General features: G+C 57.5%; 2 protein-coding genes across 3 annotated transcripts in view; both read left to right on the top strand.

Annotated features, from left to right (window-relative positions):
• The first annotated feature begins 5,442 nt into the window (after nucleotides 1-5,442).
• On the top strand, nucleotides 5,443-15,894 carry STRN4 (striatin 4). Of its 2 annotated transcripts, XM_044671103.1 has the most exons (17): nucleotides 5,443-5,543; nucleotides 7,468-7,541; nucleotides 7,663-7,741; nucleotides 8,132-8,311; nucleotides 8,937-9,078; nucleotides 9,859-10,009; nucleotides 10,705-10,818; nucleotides 11,078-11,193; nucleotides 12,012-12,187; nucleotides 12,287-12,334; nucleotides 12,827-12,948; nucleotides 13,200-13,370; nucleotides 13,490-13,630; nucleotides 14,043-14,141; nucleotides 14,275-14,361; nucleotides 14,796-14,973; nucleotides 15,070-15,894. In XM_044671103.1, the coding sequence occupies exons 1-16, from the start codon at nucleotides 5,515-5,517 to the stop codon at nucleotides 14,963-14,965; spliced, it is 1,899 nt and encodes a 632-aa protein (XP_044527038.1). In that variant the 5' UTR covers nucleotides 5,443-5,514; the 3' UTR covers nucleotides 14,966-14,973; nucleotides 15,070-15,894. The 2 variants fall into 2 exon arrangements, with proteins under 2 accessions (XP_044527038.1, XP_044527037.1); XM_044671102.1 differs by lacking the exon at nucleotides 5,443-5,543 and having other exon boundaries at nucleotides 7,184-7,541.
• Nucleotides 15,895-17,495: 1,601 nt separating this feature from the next.
• The window catches only part of PRKD2 (protein kinase D2), an 18,259-nt gene continuing 16,480 nt past the window's right edge, over nucleotides 17,496-19,274 (top strand). The window contains exon 1 of the mRNA XM_044667325.1: nucleotides 17,496-18,045. Coding sequence (XP_044523260.1) covers nucleotides 17,785-18,045 — 261 coding nt within the window. The 5' untranslated portion in view covers nucleotides 17,496-17,784. The remainder of the gene's footprint in view (nucleotides 18,046-19,274) is intronic.

The raw sequence follows: 19,274 nt of genomic DNA, 5'->3' as shown, positions 1-19,274 counted from the left end.
CCGCCGCCATCTTGGAGAGCAATGGCCGCCGCCCCCCCCTCCCGGCGGGAGGGAGCGGGGAGGGGAGGGGGGAGTAGGGAGCGACCCCCCCCCCCGCTCCGCCCGGGCCGCAGGCTGCTGCCGGGAAGGGGAGAAGGAGCCCTCCCCCGCGGGAGGGAGGGGGCGCGGAGAGGAGCCCCTCCCCCACGGGAGGGAGGGGGAGGAGGACAAGGAGAAGAGCCCCCCCCTCTGGAGGGAGGGGGAAGCGGGGAGCGATGCCCTAGGGAGAGAGGAGGGAGGAATTGAGAGGAGCGAAAGGGGGAGCACCCTCTACTCCCACCCAGCCTCCGTCCCCATCCCCTCCCCTCCCCTCCCCTCCCTAACATAGAGCCCCTCTGGATCCTGAGGAAGCCCACGCCTGGAGAGGGGCATTGGTGTGCTGTGGCAGAGGGGGAAGGAAGGGAAGGGACTTCTGCCCAAGAGGGGGGTGCAAGTAACCACCCAGGGTTGGCCCGAGACTTCCCTGCCTCAACAGCTGCCACCGGCCCTCCAGGGTCTGGGGGTGGGGGAGGGCACAGCCCCTCTTCCTGAAGGCTGCCTGTCTATAGCTGTGTAAAAGCCCCTGATTTCTTCTGCTGACCTTCCGGTGGCTGTAGTTTAACAAGGGACCCCCAGAATGGGAGGGGATCCCCAGAACTGGAGGAAGCCGGGGGTTGCTTGAGGAACCCTAGCACGGTGGGAAAAGGAGGACTGAGGGGAGGGCTGGCTCCGTGATGAAGTTGGGGGATCACAGATAAGGGGGTTAGCCCAAAGTGAGGTTTGTAGGGTTAAATTTGGGTAAGGAGTGCTTAGGGGAGAGTTGGGGAGGAGTTGGAGCAGCGTTTGTACAGCAGCAGCAATGGTCAGAGATCCTCAGGGATCCTTGGGGCTGGCTCTGCTTTGGGAGCTTGCAGGAATCCCTGAATCTTTTTGGGCCCCATCTTCCTCCCTTTAATAGAACCCTGAGCTTCTGTACATGATGGGAATGGAGAATGAGACACCTTGGAGGGAGGGTTGGAAGAATCCAGGGATGTGTGTGGGGGGGTGTCCCTCCAGGGAGCTATGTTCTAGAGAAGTGATGGGCAATCTTTTGAGCTTGGTGTGTCAAAATTCACCAAAAAAACTGAGCATAATTTCCCAATAGTTATAGTTTAAATAACAAAAATGTATAATTGTAATATATAACTATTTAATAAACCAAAATAGGTAAATTAATATAGGTAGAATTGGCATCTATAGTGCACAGAATGTCTACACTACACTATAGCAAATGTTTCATCCTTGGCATGTAGCCCCATACTTCTCTGTATGTAGCTACATGCAGCCTTGAGTCATTGAAAATGGCTACATGTGTCAGTGCTGACATGCGTGTCATAGGTTTGCCATCACCGTTCTAGAGAGGGCACGTGGGCACAAGAAGAATTGGGCATATTCAGAAAGCAAAAGAGAGCAGATGTTCTAGACATCTCTCTCATTTGCTGGAGGCACAGCCTCTGAGGGCCACTGGCTTCATGACCCTGGGCAATTCACTGCTTCATTCTGCCTCAGTGTCCTCATCTATCAAATGGGGCTAATAGCTCCTGTCCCATAGGGTTGTGGGGAAGAGCATAGGAGATTGTATTTGGGAAATGCTGCTGCTCCTTGTTTAGGGCCCAATAATTGTTTAGAACAGTGATGGGCAAACTAAGGCCCCCTGAAATGTTCTATCCAGCTGACCATTATTCCTAATCTGATGAATACAATGAGTAGGATACAATACAATGAAATTTCGAAAGAGCTGCCTTAGAAACAGACTGACAGATGAGCATTTCCTTTCCTTTGGCCCCCTCTTTAAAAAGTTTGCCCATCACAGGTTTAGACAATTTAGCCATTTTAGATGTACTTTTTCTCCAGAAAAATGTGCTATCTCTCTTATGGAGAGGCTCCTAGATAGAATTAACCTTTTTTTTTTTTTTTTGTGACTGTTCAAGATAATTGTCATGAGCTTTTATTTCTTCAGTGTGTGTCTGTGTGCAGTGCATTTGGAGTATTTGGGCCCATTTCCCTCCTGTTTCCATTGGCTTCAGGCTTCTGGGCCTTGGCAGGCCCTGGATCTGTTCCTTTGTTACCACCTATTGCCTCCTGTTCTGGGGGTGCCTACCTGGAGCAGCTTCCCCTGACCACTTTAAGCTGGCCGTTTGTCCTTTTCCCTTGGCAGAGCAACCTGCTCGATCACTAGCCATACAAAGAACCTAATAGGGGATGCTGGCAGGGTCCGGTCACCTCCCAGTGTAGGGGCTGTGTCCATTCATTATAGGAGGGTGCTAGCTCCCAGGGCACAGGGAGGCAGGGGCCCTTGACTCCTCAGAGATGGGGACAGGGCTTGTCATCTTCCTGGTGTAGGTGAGGAAACTGAGGCTGTCATGTGATTTCCTCTGGATTACCCAGGACAGTCAGGAATCCCATGGGGCAGCTTCTTTCCATAAAAGATTGGGGAGCCCTTTGTAGGGACAGGAAAAGTCGCCCCAGGGACTACTGGTCTAGACCAGCTGAAATCATTGCCAGCCCCTCCACAGGAATTCCCAGAGCCCTCATTGATGGTCTGTTCTGACCCCTGCCCAGGGCAGTCCAAGAGGATGTTGTTTCTGAAGATTTCCTTAGAGATGCACACATAGACACAGGAGACATGGACAGGGAGCTCTAGATTTGGGGTTCCATCCCTCTGCCAGGGGAATGAACAAGGTCTTTGAAGCACTTTCTGGGGCCCTGAGAGATGAAGTGTTGTTCTGGGCATGCTATAGGGATTGTGCCCATTTCACAGAGGGAGAGACTGAGGCCCTGAGGGTGAGGTGACTTTTCCATGAATGTCATCAGTGTCTGGATGCCAGCCCTGGTGCATCCTGCCTCTAAAAGGCCATGGAGGAGATGGCAGGACAGGGCTGGCAGGAGGGGCCCCTTTGGATGGGGCATCTCTCCCTCAGGCACTGAAAGCTCTCTTTTGGGCAAGCTCCAGCCCTTCTCAGTTTCCTCTCCTGAAGGAGGGGGTTGGAATGGGTGGTCTCTAGTGGTGCTGAGAACATAATGATCCATGATTTCGTTGGGATAGTGAGCTCCTGGGGGAGGAGACTGCCTTTACCAGGGCTTTGGGATGGCAGGGACCAGGACTTTCTTGGGTCACAGAACCAACACATGTCAGAGGGCTCCCTCTGCACTGGGCCCTTGAAGGCAATCATGCCACAAGGGCTTGGGCCAAGGGCCAGGCTTATGGGTAGGCCACAGCCTTTGTCACACGAGGAAGGTGGAGTCTCAGGCCTCCTAGGGCCTTTCTGCTCTTCAGGGCCTCAGACCAAACAGATGATGGGAAATTGACTGCTGGCTGGAGCAGCTGCGGTCCGGGAGAGGGGGAACAAATGAGCATTCAAAAGACCAAGTGAAGAATGAGGTAGGGGCCCTGGCTTAGGGAGTCCCAAATCCTCAGGCTAGCTCCCAGAATCTATTCCTCCTTCCTCCTACATGGGGATTAATGAGCAAACAAACATATCTTTATTAAGCACCTACTATGTGCCAGGTACTAGGGATCCAGAGGGGGAAAATGGAAGTCCTGCCCGCGAAGTTTATGCTTCATCAGGAGAGACAACACATACTTATATAAATGCATATAAAGTGCACAGAAGATGTAGAATCATTTTGTGAGAGGAGGCTTCATGGGGAGGGTTTGGCAGAGTCTAAGAGGACAGAGGGAGACCCCTGTAGGCGGCCCTTCCCTCCCAGGGTGCTTGGGAAGCTGTGGGATGAGGAGGAGAGTTGAGGGGGAGCACAGTTCATTGAGAGGGTAGATGCTCAGGGCCTTGCTTAGTCACAGGCCAGCTGATGGTCTCTCAGACAGGAAGGAGGGAGATGAAAAGCAGAAGAGAAGTGGGAGATTTCTCAGTTCTGGCTGGCTGGTGGGAATGTGGCTAAGAGTTCTGGAAAACCAAGATAGATAGATAGATGTGTCTGTGTCATCCCTCTCAGACAGAAGAAGAGGCTTTACCCTAGGGAAGGCAGTGGAGGCTTTTTCAGTTGGCCTTCCCCATTCTGTTAGTGCTCTTCACAGAGGCTCTAGATAGGGGAGAAGACTCTCCGAGCAGAGAGGACAGGAGAACCCGAGGATACCCCATGCTGGCCCTGTAGTCACTCAGGCCCAGAATGTGAGAGTCCTTGCCAGGCGCTAGCCCCATGCTCAGCCTTCGAGGACTACAGATCTGTCTGAGGCATTGTCCTGGCTCTCCAAGAGACAGTACTTACAGGTGAAGAGCTAACTTAGGAGACAAGATCCTGTAGGAGCCAAGCACCATCTGAGTGGACAGACACTCAGGGCCTGGAATGTCAGAGGGAGAGATCAGGGTCTACTCAGCTGGAATGGTCACAGGCATGTTCATCTTTGTAGAGTCAAGTATTTGAGAGGCCCCTGGTCCAAGTCCTTTGTGGAAAAATGAAAGCCCAGAGAAGTGAGGGAGCTTGTGTGAGGAGGGGCCCACTCCGAGCAGGGGTGGACACAGAGTTGGAGGAGCACTCAGAGGCAAGGTTGGGAAGCAATAGATTCAGGTCAGATCAGGCCAGAAGGCTTCGTAGTGTGATCTGGAGTTGGACTGTGACAGAGTAAAAGTGTCCTGTTAGTGGGATGAATCTGGTATCTCGAGTAGAGAAACAGGTGGGAAGTTGGAGCCTCACCAAGGCTCTCCCTTCCCAACCTTGATGCTTCCTGGCGAGAGGAGAAGGAACTAAGGATGAGAAATAGCAGAACATCATGTGGATCGGAAGCTAGTGGGGTGGGGTCAGTCAGGGCCCCCCCGTTTAAGGAGGAGGAAAGCCCTTGGTGTCATAGCACTATAAGGCTCCTTGATCTGGAAGGAACCTCAGAAAGTATCCTGGCTTTTAAAACATCTCTCATCCTGCCTCCTCTAAAGCATCTCTAGTTGGTATGTCCTGTTGAAGCAGGACTTAAGGTAGGGCTCAGATGGGCCTGAGCTCAGCTTGGCTAAAGAAGTCACCAGGCATACAGACTGGTTGCGATTGTCCCTGGCTGAGGGCTTCCTAGCAGCTTGGGCCTTTAGTTTGTGGGGGAATGGTCCCCTCTTTTCTTTCCCCCACAAGCAGGGCATTTCATGTTTGGATGGCTCTCATTATTAAGAACTTTTTCTTTTTCTAAAACCCTGACCTTCCATCTTAGAATCAGTATTGTGTATTGATTCCAAGGCAGAAGAGTGGTAAGGGCTAGGTGAGGGGTGGTTAAGTGATTTGCCCAGGGTCACAGAGCTAGGAAGTGTCTGAGGCGAGATATGAACCTAGGACCATCTAGGACTCTTTTTCTTAAGTAGCTTTCAGTCTGGCACATTGGTAAGTTTTCTCTCCTTCCTGCTGACCTGTGCCCTCTCTCTTTTCCTTCTTTCCTCTTTCCAGGCCCAGGTGGCTTTTCTCCAAGGGGAAAGAAAGGGACAAGAAAACCTTAAGACAGACCTGGTTCGACGGATCAAAATGTTAGAGTTTGCACTCAAGCAAGAACGGTGGGTGAGCTTTCCCCTCAGCCCTTGCTCCCCAGGGCTCTTTCGAAGAGCCTTAGAGCTGGAGGGTCCCATGAGGATGTCAAGGTCCACTTGAAGGCTGGCTTATTCAGGAGTCTCTGGGGCTTCATGGGGAGAGCAGTCCAGCCGGTTGGCAGGGTTTTCTTTGAGAAATGTAGAGGCCCTGCCTGGCATCCACAGCCTGGCTAAATTCATATCAGGGCCAAAGCCATTGGCCCAGCTGGGGTGCAGGAGAGAAGATGCTGGAGCCATGCTTCTAAAGGGCATGGGGAGACAGGACACTGACACATGAAGCAGCTAGAGGGTAACAAAACAACAGGGAATTTGGGAACAAGAAATACAACGGAATTGGGCACAAGTGCTGCCAGGGTTGCAGAGGGCCTCTTGAGACCCTCTGCTCAGACCTCTTCATTTTCCAGGAGAGCAAATCAAGGTCTGTGGAGGATAGTTGATCAGCCCAGGACAGGCCTCTGAGGGTAGGGGAATCTTCCCCCTAACTCCAGAGCCAGTGCCTTAGGGGGCAGGGGTCCTGGCTCTGCAGGCAGGCCAGTTCCTCTGAGGCAGGGTGGTTGGGTGGTATTGTTTCCATATTTATAAGTGAAACCAGATAAGTGGACCAGATGACTTCTACAGCCTCTTCCAGCTTAGGGTCCTTCTACAACACTTCAGGGAAGTGATCGATGGCCTCCAGGGATGGGGGGGGGGGCCTGATGTTCCTCTGGGCAGCCTGGGCCATTTGGAGATACCTTTGGTTGTCAGCCTTCACTGGTCCCATCCAGTGCTCTTGGCTCTGCCCTTGGGACATGAAGCAGAAAGAGGTTCTCTACTGGAAGTTTGGCCTTGGCAGCCCTTCCATTCTGGGAAGATGGGGCCTATAGCCCTCTGAAGCTATCTCTCTTCCTCACATCATGTCTCCAAAGGGATCTTTCCATACCAGGCTGTGCTCTGATGGCAAGGTCACCAATATTGCTAGCTGATCTGGCATAGGCTGGTTGGCACTGGAACATGAGGCCAAGGGCCCTTAGAGGCCATCTAGTCCAACCCCCTCATTTTATAGTAGAGGAAATAGGTTTAGGGAGAGAAAGTGATTTGCCCAAGTACCAGAGCCAGGATTCCAACCCTGGCTGCCCATGCCTGCAAGGCCAGTGGACCTTTCGGCTTCAACAAGCTGACTCTGTGGTCCTGCTTTCATAGGAGGAAAAGGGAAGCTGCCTAGATAGGATGGTCCAAAGGGGCCACTGGGCATCTCTTCTGCAAAGGAATCAGTGTGGCTTAGTGGGAAGAGCCTTACCCCAGTAGCTCTGTCATATGTACTGGGTAAACCTGGAGATGAATCTGGGCTCTCCCTACCTCTTTTGTGTCCTGCTCTCCTTGGGCAGTCAGTCTGGGGAAGCCCAGGGACAGTCAGACCCCTTCCCAGAGTCTTAGTAGAAATTCATGAAACGAAATACCATGGTCACTGTGAAGAGTGAAATCAGATAAAATGGGTTTCCCTCCAAGGTCATAGAACCCCTGAAATCAATCCACAATGTCCCAGGTTAAGACTCCATTGTCCAGACTGCACCTCCTCATTTTATTGTGGGGGAACTAAAGCCCAAAGAGGGCCAGGGACTTGTCTAGGCTCAGCCACGGAGCTAAACCCAGGCCTTGGGTTCCATGTTTGCAGGACTGCCTTGAAGTAGTGTGGCTCAGTGGCTCTCAGGTTTGCCATTCTTCCAGCAGGCTTTGGGGTCAGGACCCCTTTATGCTCTTAAAAACTACTGGGGAATTCCCCCTATCCCCAGGGCTTCTGTCTATGGGGGTCATATTGGTATTTGCCATATCAGAAATGAAAACTTGTCAGTATATGTATAATGGCTTCTCTGACTAACTGGGGCCCTTCGTTGACAGCTTCCTTTTCTTCCAGAGCCAAATATCACAAACTAAAGTTTGGGACTGAACCGAACCAAGGAGAGAAGAAGTCAGAGCTGCTGGAGCAAGGTGTGATGAGCTGACTCCTGGAAGGAGCATGGGGGGGGATGGACACATAGGAAGTGGAGATGAATTCCTTAGGGAGAGAGGTCACTGGGGCACCCCCTTAGTCTCTTCTCTCTCTCGTCAGTCCCCAATGGACCTGTGGAGCCAGTCTCCTTGGAGAGCAGCCAGCTGGTGTGGAAGGAAGGCCGGCAGCTGCTCCGACAGTAAGTGTCTAATGGGACCTCTGAGGGTTGCAGGGATACTTCTCTTCCTCCCACCCTCACCTGAAAGAGCTTGGAGAACTCTTGGTGAGAAATCCAGAGGTCTTCCTTGACTAGCTGTCATCCCTGGGGCATACCTTGCTCTGAATGCCAAGTAACCCACCACTTTAAACCTCCTTTTGGGCAGAGGGAAGGTGAGCACAAAGGAGAAGGGAGAGCTAAGAATTAGACAAGGGAACCCTGGTGGGAGGGAGGACTTAATGGCCCTTGCCTTTGCTGAGAGAACACTTGGTTTTAGGACAAAAGGAAAAGTGCACCTTGCTGCCCTCCCCTCCTTGGCTCTGCCAAAGGCCCTCTTAGATTTCTCCCTTGCACCACATTCTTTTCTCAAAGGTACCTGGAGGAGGTGGGCTACACGGACACCATTTTGGACATGCGTTCCAAGCGTGTGCGCTCACTGCTGGGCCGTTCCATGGAGCTGAATGGTGTGGCTGAACCCAGTGACGGAGGTCCTGGGGGGCTTCCTGCGGGGGAGTCAGTGCTGGCCAAGCAGATTGAAGAGCAGATCAAAAGGTGAGAGTCCCTGGCTTGGCTGTTGTGTCCTGCCCCTCTTCCCAAAGCAGGTTACCAGTTGGAATTGCTGGTTGCTGAGCTGCTGACCAGCACCAGGGGTGGATTCATGAAGCACCCACTGTGTGCCTGGCACAGGCCACGTGCTTGACAGAAACAGACCTTGGCTGGGCTTGGGTAGAAATGTGTTGGTGCTTTGTGTAGGTGGGTTTGGGTTTCTGGATTTATCATATGTTACACCTGGGGAGTGAACTCTGCCAAGAGCAGAGGTGGAAGGCTGCCAGGTGTAGGCGTGAGCCTAGAACTGTTCACTGGGCCAGAACCAGCAGCTCTTTCCTGCTGGAATTTTGGCTGGCAGCTTCCCCTGGGCCGCTGTTATCATGAGGGGGGTTTAACAGTCCTGGTCGCTCCCTGGCTTGGGTGCCATTCCTTGGGACTTTTGGGAAGATGGGCTTGGATGGGAGGTAGCCGTGCCTGGGGTAGGAGCCAGAGTGGTCAGGGCAGGGCAGGATGGCCCTTGGGGCCCAGCACGTGGCCAGCGTGCCAGGTTGGGGGAGGGATGGGCTGAGGTCCTCAGGGGAGAAGCCTTGCTCAGTGATGCCTCCCACCCCCTTCATGTTTTGGGCAGGAATGCAGCAGGGAAGGAAGGCACGGAGCGGCTGGGCAGCTCTGTGCTGGAGAAGATCCCCTTCCTGCAGAATTGTGAGGATGAAGACAGCGATGAGGAGGAGGAGCTGGAGAGTTTGCAACCGAAGAAGCAGCGTGTCAAGGTGGGCCAGTGGGGGGGTGGTGGTCATCTTCACCCGAACCCTGAACCTTGGACTCTGGAGGCTGCCACTTCATCTGGTACCTCCTGCCCAGCAGGGGGACATCCCCAGCCCCACCTTTATGCTGGCACCCTAGGACAGTGGCAAGAAAGCAGCTGGCACCTGGGCCGGTCCGGGCCCCGCTCTGAGCCTCATGTTCCACTTGGCCCTTCATAGACAGTAGGGGAAGGTCCTATCTGTGGCCTTGGGAGATGAGTCTGCATGGGGAAATGGGGGGGGGCATGGATGTGTGGAGGACATGACCACTGCTGTCCCCTGGGGGAGGGCCCCAGATTCGAGTCTTGGTTTTGTGGCCACATGTGGCTTTATGATCGAAGGCAGATCACATCTGCTTCCTGGGCTCCAGCTTCTTCCTTTGAGAATTAGTGAAACCTGACTTAGACATGTGGGGGACCTTCTGATTCTGATCCTCTGGGGTTCTGTGATCAGTGTGCTAAGTGAAAGCAGGGGGTAATTAGGCTGGGCAGGTCAGTTCCGACTGAAAGGCCTGGATGTGGGGCTTAGGGTCCCAGGTTTGTGTTGGCAAGAGGAATCTGGAACCTTGTTCAAGACCCCTTTAGTACTTGACGGGGCTCTGGAAGCAGGCCATCCCCGGCTGATAGGGGGAGAATGGGCAGGTTTTGGGGCCCCTACTTTAGACTCATCCTGCAATTCCTGGCCATTAGGCATTGCTGTCCCATAGGTCTTTCCCAGGCCCTGATTTCCTGGCTTCTGTCTCCTTAGTTGTCTTCTAAGCCCCTGGTACCAGAAATAGATGAGGAAGATGATGATGAAGATTCTGAGGATGCCATCAGCGAGTTTGACTTTCTAGGCTCTGGGGAGGATGGGGAAGGGTCTGCTGACACACGCCGCTCTGGGGATGGCACTGAGTTGGGTGAGTGGAGGCACAGGGGCAGGCCACAGACCTCTGCCCACCCCTGGCATGTAAGGCAAGGCTTCACAGCATCTCTACCCTCACAGCTTGCAGCTGCTTCCTGCCCCTGGCTTGTCTTCTTAGTGCCTCCCCCTCTTCCTCCAGAGGGGTGGACAGACTTCCTGAAAGGACCTCCCTCTGGAGGCATGTGGGCCTTCCAAAGGAAGAGGCCAGGAGGAAGCCTGCAGGCTAGCCCTCTGCCCTCTGGGCAAGCTTCCTGCACGCTCCCCCGTCTGTGTTGGGGAGGGGCTGAGGGGCTGAAGTGCAGGATCCCTAGGCGAGACCAGTGTCCTACGGGTCTCAGGCCTGAAGGAGAGGGTGAGAGCTGTGAGCTGGCCCTTCCCAAGGTCTAAGAAAAGCTTTACAACAAGAGAGAGGATGGGGTGGAGTAGGGGAAGGATTCTGAAGCCTCTTCTTCCTTGAAAATCTGCCTGTGCCCCCTAGCTCTGCCTCTGTTTCTGGGAAGCCTTGGGTAAGGCCCAAGGGATTGGAACTGACCTCCAAGACCCTGCCCCTCCATGACATTTTCAGGGACCCCAGGCATGGAGAAGTTTGTGCTTCTGTCTCCTCCCTGGAGGGGGCAAAGGGAGGGAGAAAGGAGCCCTTGAGGTGACCCAGCAGCCCCACTCTGGTGATTTTTTTCTCCATAACAATAGAGAGTCGGCGGGTGAAACTGCAGGGCATGCTGGCTGATCTTCGGGATGTTGATGGGCTGCCCCCGAAAGGGACGGGCCCACCCCCTGGCACACCACAGCCTCGGCCCCACGATGGTAGGGAGCCTGGGGTCCCCAGGCCTTGCTTTTGGAGATGGGGTGGAGCCAGCAGCAGGGGAGGGCAGCTAGAGGGGGGCAGATTCAGCTCTTTCGAAGGAGGGTTTGAACAGATAAAGAACTTCCAGCAAACAGATTCTGGACTCCAGATGGTAGGGGGCTCCTTGTCTTGGGGGTCTTTCAGCAGAGGTGGGTTGGCTTTGCCTGCCTGGGAGCCGGCTGTCCTCTGAGGCTCCTGCCCTGCTTCTGTGCTCCCCAGCTTCCCTCGGCTTCTCCTCTGATGTCTTCATCATGGACACAATTGGGGGTGGAGAGGTGAGCCTGGGTGACTTGGCCGACCTCACCGTCACCAACGACAATGACCTCAGCTGTGACGTAAGTGTGGGGCCTCCTTGCAGGTGTCATTAGGGGCTGAACCTCTAGAGACAGGGCCCCTTGGGCTTGAAGAACCTGGGTTTGAATTCCAGCCTGGCCACTTATTCTCCATGTGCCCCAGGGAAGTCATGGATCCTGCAAGGCCTTAGCTTTGTCATTGGTGAAATGAGGGGTGGGTGAGAGGGTCACTGAGATCCTTCCCCATCTAGATCCTTCTGACTCCAGGAGTGTTTCTGGAGATCTGGGGCTGGAGATGGGGGAAGGGGCTGAATAGGAAGATAGGAGTGGGGTAGGTTGGGTAGGAAGATAGTTCTTGCTCCAGGCAGAGAGACGGGAACCCAGAGGAGGGCCATACAAGGGACAGAAAGACAGGCAGTGGACCCAAGTGGCTGCCCAAAAGTGGAGCAGGCTGGTTTTCTAGGGAGTGAGCTCCCCATTTCTAGAGACTTTCAGGGAGAAGCTTGGGGTGGGGGAAGGTGGTGTGGTATCACCTCAGGCCAGGGAGTTTGAGTTGGAAAGCTCTTGATGACTCCCAGGGAGGCCACCAGATCACTTGAGTTTGGGGGGTGTGAGCTATCAGCACTTGGGCACCAGGTAAGGTTTTCTGCATCCCCAGACCAAGGGGGGCCATGGGCATGTATGTGGGGGCGGGTTCTTCTTTCTTCTTGGCCGACACCTCAGAGATGGTGGGATGCTCTCAGCCCAGGCCAAGGAGGGGCCATGGCAGAGCCTTGGGGTTTCTGGGGGTCTTAGACGTCTTTACAGCTATTGACACCCCTTGGGGACCATGGAGAGATTCCTTGTTTCCCTCCCCTCAGCTCTCTGATAGCAAAGATGCCTTCAAGAAGACCTGGAACCCCAAGTTCACCCTCCGCTCCCACTACGATGGCATCCGCTCACTGGCCTTCCATCACAGTGAGTCGGCTCTGCTCACGGCCTCTGAGGATGGCACCCTGAAGCTCTGGAACCTGCAGAAGACTGGGACGGCCAAGAAGTCAGTGTGGGCCCTGGGGGACAGTCTGGGGTGCTAGGAGGCAGGGGGCTGGCACCTGAGCCTGTCTGCTGATCCCCCCATGCTCTGTCACCCATGCAGGAATGCTGCTCTGGATGTGGAGCCCATCCACGCCTTCCGGGCCCACAGGTGGGCAAAGGGCACGGGCCTCCCCTTTTGAACTTTTCAAAGTGTGTTTCCCGTGAGGCCCTGAAGGACGCCATAGGGCCCAGAGCACTGCCTGGAGGCTGGGAGCCCTGAGATGGAGCTGTGGGACCCTGGGCAAATCCCTTCACCTGGGCGCCTTGGCCCCCCCTTCTGTAAAATGGGGATCATGAGAGCGCCCTCTCCTCTTTCCCTCCTTGGCCCCGGCTGCTGGGAGGAGAAAGTGAGATGAAGGGCCGTGTCTGGCACATAGCAGGTGCTCCGCAAACAACCTGCGTTGTCCTCCTCCTTGCCCGGAGAGGCTGCCAGGGCTCGGCGGAAGCCTCTCGGCTGAGGTCCTACCCAACCCGGGAAGTGACAGGCTGTTGCCGTTGGCCCCTTGTGGCTAGAGAAGAGAGCTGGGTGGGGAGGCTGAGGGGAGGGCGGCCTGGTGCTGGGCCCCCCGCTCACCCGTCTGGCTTTGTCCCTCCCCTGCAGGGGCCCCGTGCTGGCCGTGGCCATGGGGAGTCACAGTGAGCACTGCTACAGCGGCGGGGCGGACGCCCGCATTCACTGCTGGAGGATCCCCGACCTCCACATGGACCCTTACGATGGCTACGGTGAGGGCTGCTGCCCCCGAGCCCCCTCCCTGCTCCCAGTGCACACATTTCCTGTGTGGCCCCAGTTTGTTTCCCAAGGCCTTGGGGGCCGGGCCAGAGTGACCTGGGGGGGGGGGCTCCAGGTGGTGGGGATTGGCGCTCATCCTTCCTCAGCCCGGGATATGCTGCCCTCAGGGAGCCGGAGCCCTGGCATGGTGGGCCCGCTTGGGTTACACTGACCGCCAGCTTTCTCTCCTTGTGGGTTGGGCTAGACCCTGGCGTGCTGAGCAGTGTGCTGGAAGGCCACGGGGATGCTGTGTGGGGCCTGGCTTTCAGCCCGACCTCGCACCGTCTGGCCTCGTGCTCTGCAGATGGCACCATCCGAATTTGGAACCCCAGCGGCGACAGCCCTGCCTGCCTGTGCACTTTCCACACCGCCAGCGGTGAGTGGGCTTGGGGGGAGAGAGAGCTGAGCCCCGAGTCAGCCCACTCCCGATGTCCTTGGGGCTGTGGTTCCAGCCTGAGCCCTGCCATTAGCCAGCCTCTACTTTGCCCTGGCCAGAGCACGGGATCCCCACCTCAGTGGCCTTCACCAGCACGGAGCCGGCCCAGGCCGTCGCGTCCTTCCGCTCGGGCGACACCGTCCTTTACAACCTAGAGACCGGCAGCGCCCTCCTCACCTTGGAATCCCGGGGCAACAGCGGTGAGAGGAAGCTTGGGGTGGGTGAGTGAGGGGGTGGCAAGGCCAGAGGGGTCCCCACTTGAGCCACAAGGCTTCCAGGCCACAGGCTGATGGCAGAGCAGGGCAGCTTGTTAAATAGTCTTTCCCTGGAAAGAAGCGGCTCGGGGCCTGCAGTGACCCTGCCAGGAGGCGTCTGCAGCCCAGCTCATCCCGATTCTGGGTGCTGCTCAGCTTTGGGCCAATTGCTGCAAGGGACCACAGAAGGGGGGCTTTCAGAGCCGACAACTACCCTAGAAATCATCTGACCCAAACCTCCCATTGTACAGAGGGGAAAATGAGGTTTTGCCGAGGCCACCTGAGATGTCCACGTGGATGGAGTCTTGGTTTCTCTCTGGTCTTGTTCCTGGCTCCTTGCTCATATTCTGCTCTGTAGGTCCTACCCAGATCAACCAGGTGGTGAGCCACCCCAACCAGCCCCTCACCATCACTGCCCACGATGACAGAGGCATCCGATTTCTGGACAATCGGACAGGTAGGGAGATGGCGCGTGGCCCCGGCCTGGCCCGGAGACAGCTAGACCAGTGGGGAAGTGAGCCAGGGATCCCCGCTCCGGGCTTCCCGAGGCAGCTCTGACCTCCAACTGCCCTCTTGCCCTGGCCCTGCAGGTAAATCCGTGCATTCCATGGTTGCCCACCTCGATGCTGTGACCTGCCTGGCTGTCGACCCGAACGGTGTGTTCCTGATGTCAGGAAGTAAGTCTTCAGGACGGCTGCCCCAGACCCAGGGACCTGAGGCATGCCGAGTGGAGCAGAGTCTGGGGTGGAGGGACAGCCTTGGAAGTGTGTGGCCTGGGGGACTGGGGCGGGCCCGAGTGGGGGTTCCGGGCCCTTGTCTGCCTCACTGTCCCTTTCTGGGGCAGCAGAGATGGACTGGGCAGGGAGGGGGAAGGGAGGTGCTTCAGGAGGACCCTCGGGAATCCTGGTCTTCCCACACTGCTCCCTTGGCCTATGGACGCTTTGGGCTCGAGCTGGAGCAGAGGTGCAGGGTCAGGAGCCCAGCCCAGAGAAAGGAAGCTGGACCCTTGGGACTGGGCAGCAGGACAGGAACAGGGCCTGGGGGAAGAGGAGGGAGACGAGGCCAAGTGTGGCTCAGACCCGGGGCCTTGCAATGACTCCTTCCCCCCAAGGCCATGACTGCTCCCTGCGCCTGTGGAGCCTGGACAACAAGACCTGTGTGCAGGAGATCACGGCGCACCGCAAAAAGCATGAGGAAGCCATTCACGCCGTGGCCTGCCATCCCAGCAAGGCGCTCATAGCAAGCGCCGGGGCTGATGCCCTGGCCAAGGTGTTCGTATGACGCCTGGTGTAAGGCCACCCCCTGGGGCAGGGGGAGGGTGAGAAGGGGGTTTGGGGGAACTGCCCCTCTTCGCCACTCCTGACCACGGATCTCCTGTTTTCCAGCCGGTGATTTTCTCCACTTGGGTCTGGTCTGGGGGAGTGAGATGCCTCAGCTCCCTGAGCCTCATGGTGCTAAGAGCTATGGGGCCGGCCCTCTCCTCCCTCACCTTCCCCATTTATGCTGGGTGGAAGATGGGAGCCCTTCAGTCCGCTCCTTCAGGACTCTCTTCCTTTTCTGCCCCTGTCCCCCGGGCCTGGACTCTCACTAAGGGGCCTGGGCATGGGGTGGGGGGTTCCGGGCCCTTGTCTGCCTCACTGTCCCTTTCTGGGGCAGCAGAGACGGACTGGGCAGGGAGGGGGAGGGGAGGCGCTTCAGGAGGACCCTCCTGGTCTTCCCACACTGCTCCCTTGGCCTATGGACGTTTTGGGGGAAGTATCGGGAGGGCGGACACAACTTGCCCCCCTGCCCTCCCTCCAGCACGGATAAACACACTGCAGACACTAGCTCCTTCCTTGACCCAGAAGCATTGACTGCCCAGAGGATGCCTCCTTCCCTCCATGGTGGAGGGGGGAGGAGATGGGAGGGACGTTGGGCTGGGGGGCGTTGGAGCCCTCCTTCCCCCAGCCCTCCTTCACACTGTACATTCTGTATAAATCAATACAATTTTAAATGGAAGCCCAGCCCCTCCGCCTGCCCTCCCTGGCCCCCTGGTTGTTATCACTGTGTGATAGTCTGTCGGTCTGTCCCCTGCCCCTAGGCAGGGCTCCTAAGCTTTCTTTGTATATTTATTTCACTCTCAGTTTCAGCTCGAGCCCAATCCTGGTCCCAGCCCCAGCCCCCCCCCCCAATATGTGAAAACCTGCCTCAATAAACCTTTTTGAATAAGAGCGGTTTGTTGTTGGGGGTGGGAAGCCTGTGTGTGTGTGTGTGTGTGTGTGTTTTGGGGGGGCGGGGTTCTAGGCCACCAGACCCTCTGGAGGCCCAGAGGGAGCTGTCTGTACCTCGGGGGAGGGTGGGAGGAAGTGGGCTCAGAGACCCATATCTCCCCCTTTCCTCCTCCCCTCTGGCCCAGGCCCTGCCACCCTGCCTGCCCAACCTTGTCCCTGGCCTGAGGGAGAGGACCCACAGCTCCCCGAGGTGCCATTTAAGACCGCGTGTGGCCCTGGGGAGGGAGGGGATTTGAGGCCTCTGGGCCAACCGGGCCTGCTCAGGACCAGGGAGGATAGCGCCTGCCCCAATCCCCCAGGTGCTGGTTGGGGTTTCAGCTTGAAGCCCTAGACTTCCTTCCCTTGGCCCCAGCCTCCGGATGTGGTGTATAAACAGCCACTACTACCGTCTGCACGACCTGCCCCTACTCAACTTCAAGGACGTGGGGGGGCATCCTCATCCCCCTCTGGTTCCAGCCACCAGGAATGGGCTTAAAGGAAGCCCCTCCCAGGAGAAGGCAGCCAGCCCTTTCCAAGGCTCTTGGCCCCCACAGTGGGTGGTCCCCTGGTAGTTAGCATGGATGGCCTCCAGAGCTGGAAGACCCCACTTGGAGGGTCAAACGTGAGAATGGAATGGTGGGCAGAGGACATTAACTGAGAACCCATTGCAGGGAGGGCCTGAGAAAGAAGCAGCCTGGGGCTCTGGGACCCCAGGCCAGAAAAAAAAGGGAAGCCGAGGTAGCTCTCTTGGCCAGGAGGCTTTTCATCTGGGTCTTTGGGTTTGCAAAAGGCTTTAAAAATATATTGAGGGGGCAGCTGGGTAGCTCAGTGGATTGAGAGCCAGGCCTAGAGACGGGAGGTCCTAGGTTCAAATCCGGCCTCAGACACTTCCCAGCTGTGTGACCCTGGGCAAGTCACTTGTCCCCCATTGCCTACCCTTACCACTCTTCCACCTATAAGTCAATACACAGAAGTTAAGGGTTTAAAAAAAAATTAAAAAAAAAAAAAGGTAAAAAAATATATATATATATTGACCACCAATGCTATAGCCCTGAGGCAGATGCTATAATCCTCATTCCGAGTCATTTCCCCTGGCTGTCTTCCCAATCCCCCGCCCCTAAAGACTTTCTCCTCCCTGGAGCCCCTGGCCGTTCCCTTCCAGCTGAGCCCGAGGGCGCGGTGTCCCCGGGGGGCCTTCCCGCAGCAAAGAGGTGCCTAGCTAGGGCTCCACGGGCATCCTCCCCACGGGGCCCACGCTTGGGGGCTCCGCGCAGCTCGAAGGAAAGTTTGTTTCCGGGACCTGGGCGGGGCAAGGCGGAATCGTCGGCCTGGGACCGCCACCCTCCACCTTCTATTTGCGGAGGGGGCTTCCCTCGGGCCGCCTCCACCCCGCGCCTGGCGCCTCGGTTAGAGCTCCGGGGGCCGTAGGGTCCCGGGCCCCCACTCCCCCGGAGCCCCTTGGCTCCGCCCCTGGGCCGCTGGCGTCACCGCGGGCCGCAATGATTGGCTGCCCGCGCCGTCAGTCAGGACACTTCCTCCTGGTCCGCCACCGCTGCTGCCGCCGAGTTACAAAGTTCGGAGCGCTGGGGGCGGGGGCGGGAAAGGAGCCCCAAGACCCCCGGCTGGCCGCCCAGCCCCAGCCTGAGTCCTCCCGGTAACCCCGGAGCCCCCCAGGGCTGATCCCCCAGCCCTGGGCTGCTTGGACCTTTCCGCCCTCGGGGCCCCCTGCCCCCAGGCGCGGGGAATCCCGACTTGGGGTGCACCACGGCCCTTATCCACGCGGAGGTCCACGATCGCTGGTGGATGCGGGCGTAAGGCTGCTGGACGCCTCCCGCCCCGCCGCCACCCCCTATGGCCGCCCCTGTCGGCCTCCCGCTGTCCCCTGGACCAGGGTCACCGCCCCCAGCCCATGTGGGCCCGGAGCTGCCTTCGCCATCCCAGCAGCCGCAGCCGCAGCCGCCGCCCCCTCCCCTGCTGCAGCCGGTCCCCGGCCCCCCTGGTGGGGTCTCCTTCCACATCCAGATCGGGCTGACCCGCGAGTTCGTTCTGCTGCCCGCAGCCTCGGAGCTGGCCCACGTCAAGCAGCTGGCGTGCTCCATCGTGGACCAAAAGGTGCGGGGACAGGGGGCCCAGGGACCCAGGCCTTGGAAGGGTGGGGCTCCGGGGGCCTCGGAGCCGGGGACAGCATCCCGCCGGGCACCCCACTCAGGCCCAGGCTGGCCAGCCCCGGCGGGGCAGAGGCCAGCTTGAACCCAGGGCTCCTGCCCCCAGGACTGGGCTCTTTCCTTCGAAGGGGGCCCAGGGGCTACACCTGGGTGGGGGCACCCAGGGCTTTGAGCCCAGGCGAGGTGGAGAAGAGTCCCCGGGAAACTGCATGTCTTTACAAGTTATTTTCTGGGGGAGGGAGCGCATGGGAGGGTGTGTGAGAGCTGGATGGGAAGGGGTAAGGCAGGCCAGGTGTGTTGGCTGGGGGGATGGGGCAGGTGCGAGCCCAGAAGTGCAGAGGCACCGGCCTAATCTCCCCTCCCCTTGGTTTAAGTGGGCACCAGCTGTGGGAGCTGGGCTGCGGGGGCGGGAGACTCCGGAGGCCTGGGGCCATGCGCTCCAGCCAGGGGAGAGGGGGTCTTCTTGTCTCCCTTTCTCCTTCTACCCCCCTCTCTCCTGCCAGCCAGGAAGGGGGCACACCTGGGCAGGGGAGGGACTAGGGGGCATGGTGCTTGGAGATCGGGACATCCTGAAATAGTTGGCCTAGAGGGTATCTGAGCTAGGGGAGATCTTAGGGCAGGGGATGGGAGAGGGGGAGGGGGCTTAGGGCAGGGGATGGGAGAGGGGGAGGAGGCTTAGGGCAAGGGATGGGAGAGGGGGAGGGGGCTTAGGGCAGGGGATGGGAGAGGGAGAGGGGGCTTAGGGCAAGGGATGGGGAGGGGTTTTAGGGCAGGGGATGGGGGAGGGGGCTTAGGGTTAGGGTTTAGCAGAAGCAGTTTGTCCACCCTGAGGTGCCCCCGAGGCTCAGGGAGGCCTTACCTCAGACACAGGGTGCCCGATGGTGGGGTTCTTCACGGGGAAGGAAGAGCTCTGTGGCTGGGCATGTTTACACCTTCTCTTCTCTCCCTACCTGGCTGGTTTCATTTTCTGTTTCTAGACCGGTTTCACTTCCTGACCCCCTGGGCCCTGAGAGAGGGAGGCACCCGTGGGTGCTGGGTGCTGGGTGCAGGTCCTTTAGGGACAGCGAGGCAGCCGTGAATCCTTCCGTCTCGGGTGAGGGTGGGGGTGACTGTGTGTTGGGAGGCTGGGGGTCGTCCCCCCTTTTCACTTTGGAGCCCTGCAGCCCCCTCTCCCGC

The sequence above is a fragment of the Gracilinanus agilis genome, chromosome 3, assembly GCF_016433145.1.
Source record: "Gracilinanus agilis isolate LMUSP501 chromosome 3, AgileGrace, whole genome shotgun sequence".
Lineage (NCBI taxonomy): Eukaryota > Metazoa > Chordata > Mammalia > Didelphimorphia > Didelphidae > Gracilinanus > Gracilinanus agilis.
This window is presented reverse-complemented; position numbering and strand designations above follow the sequence as displayed.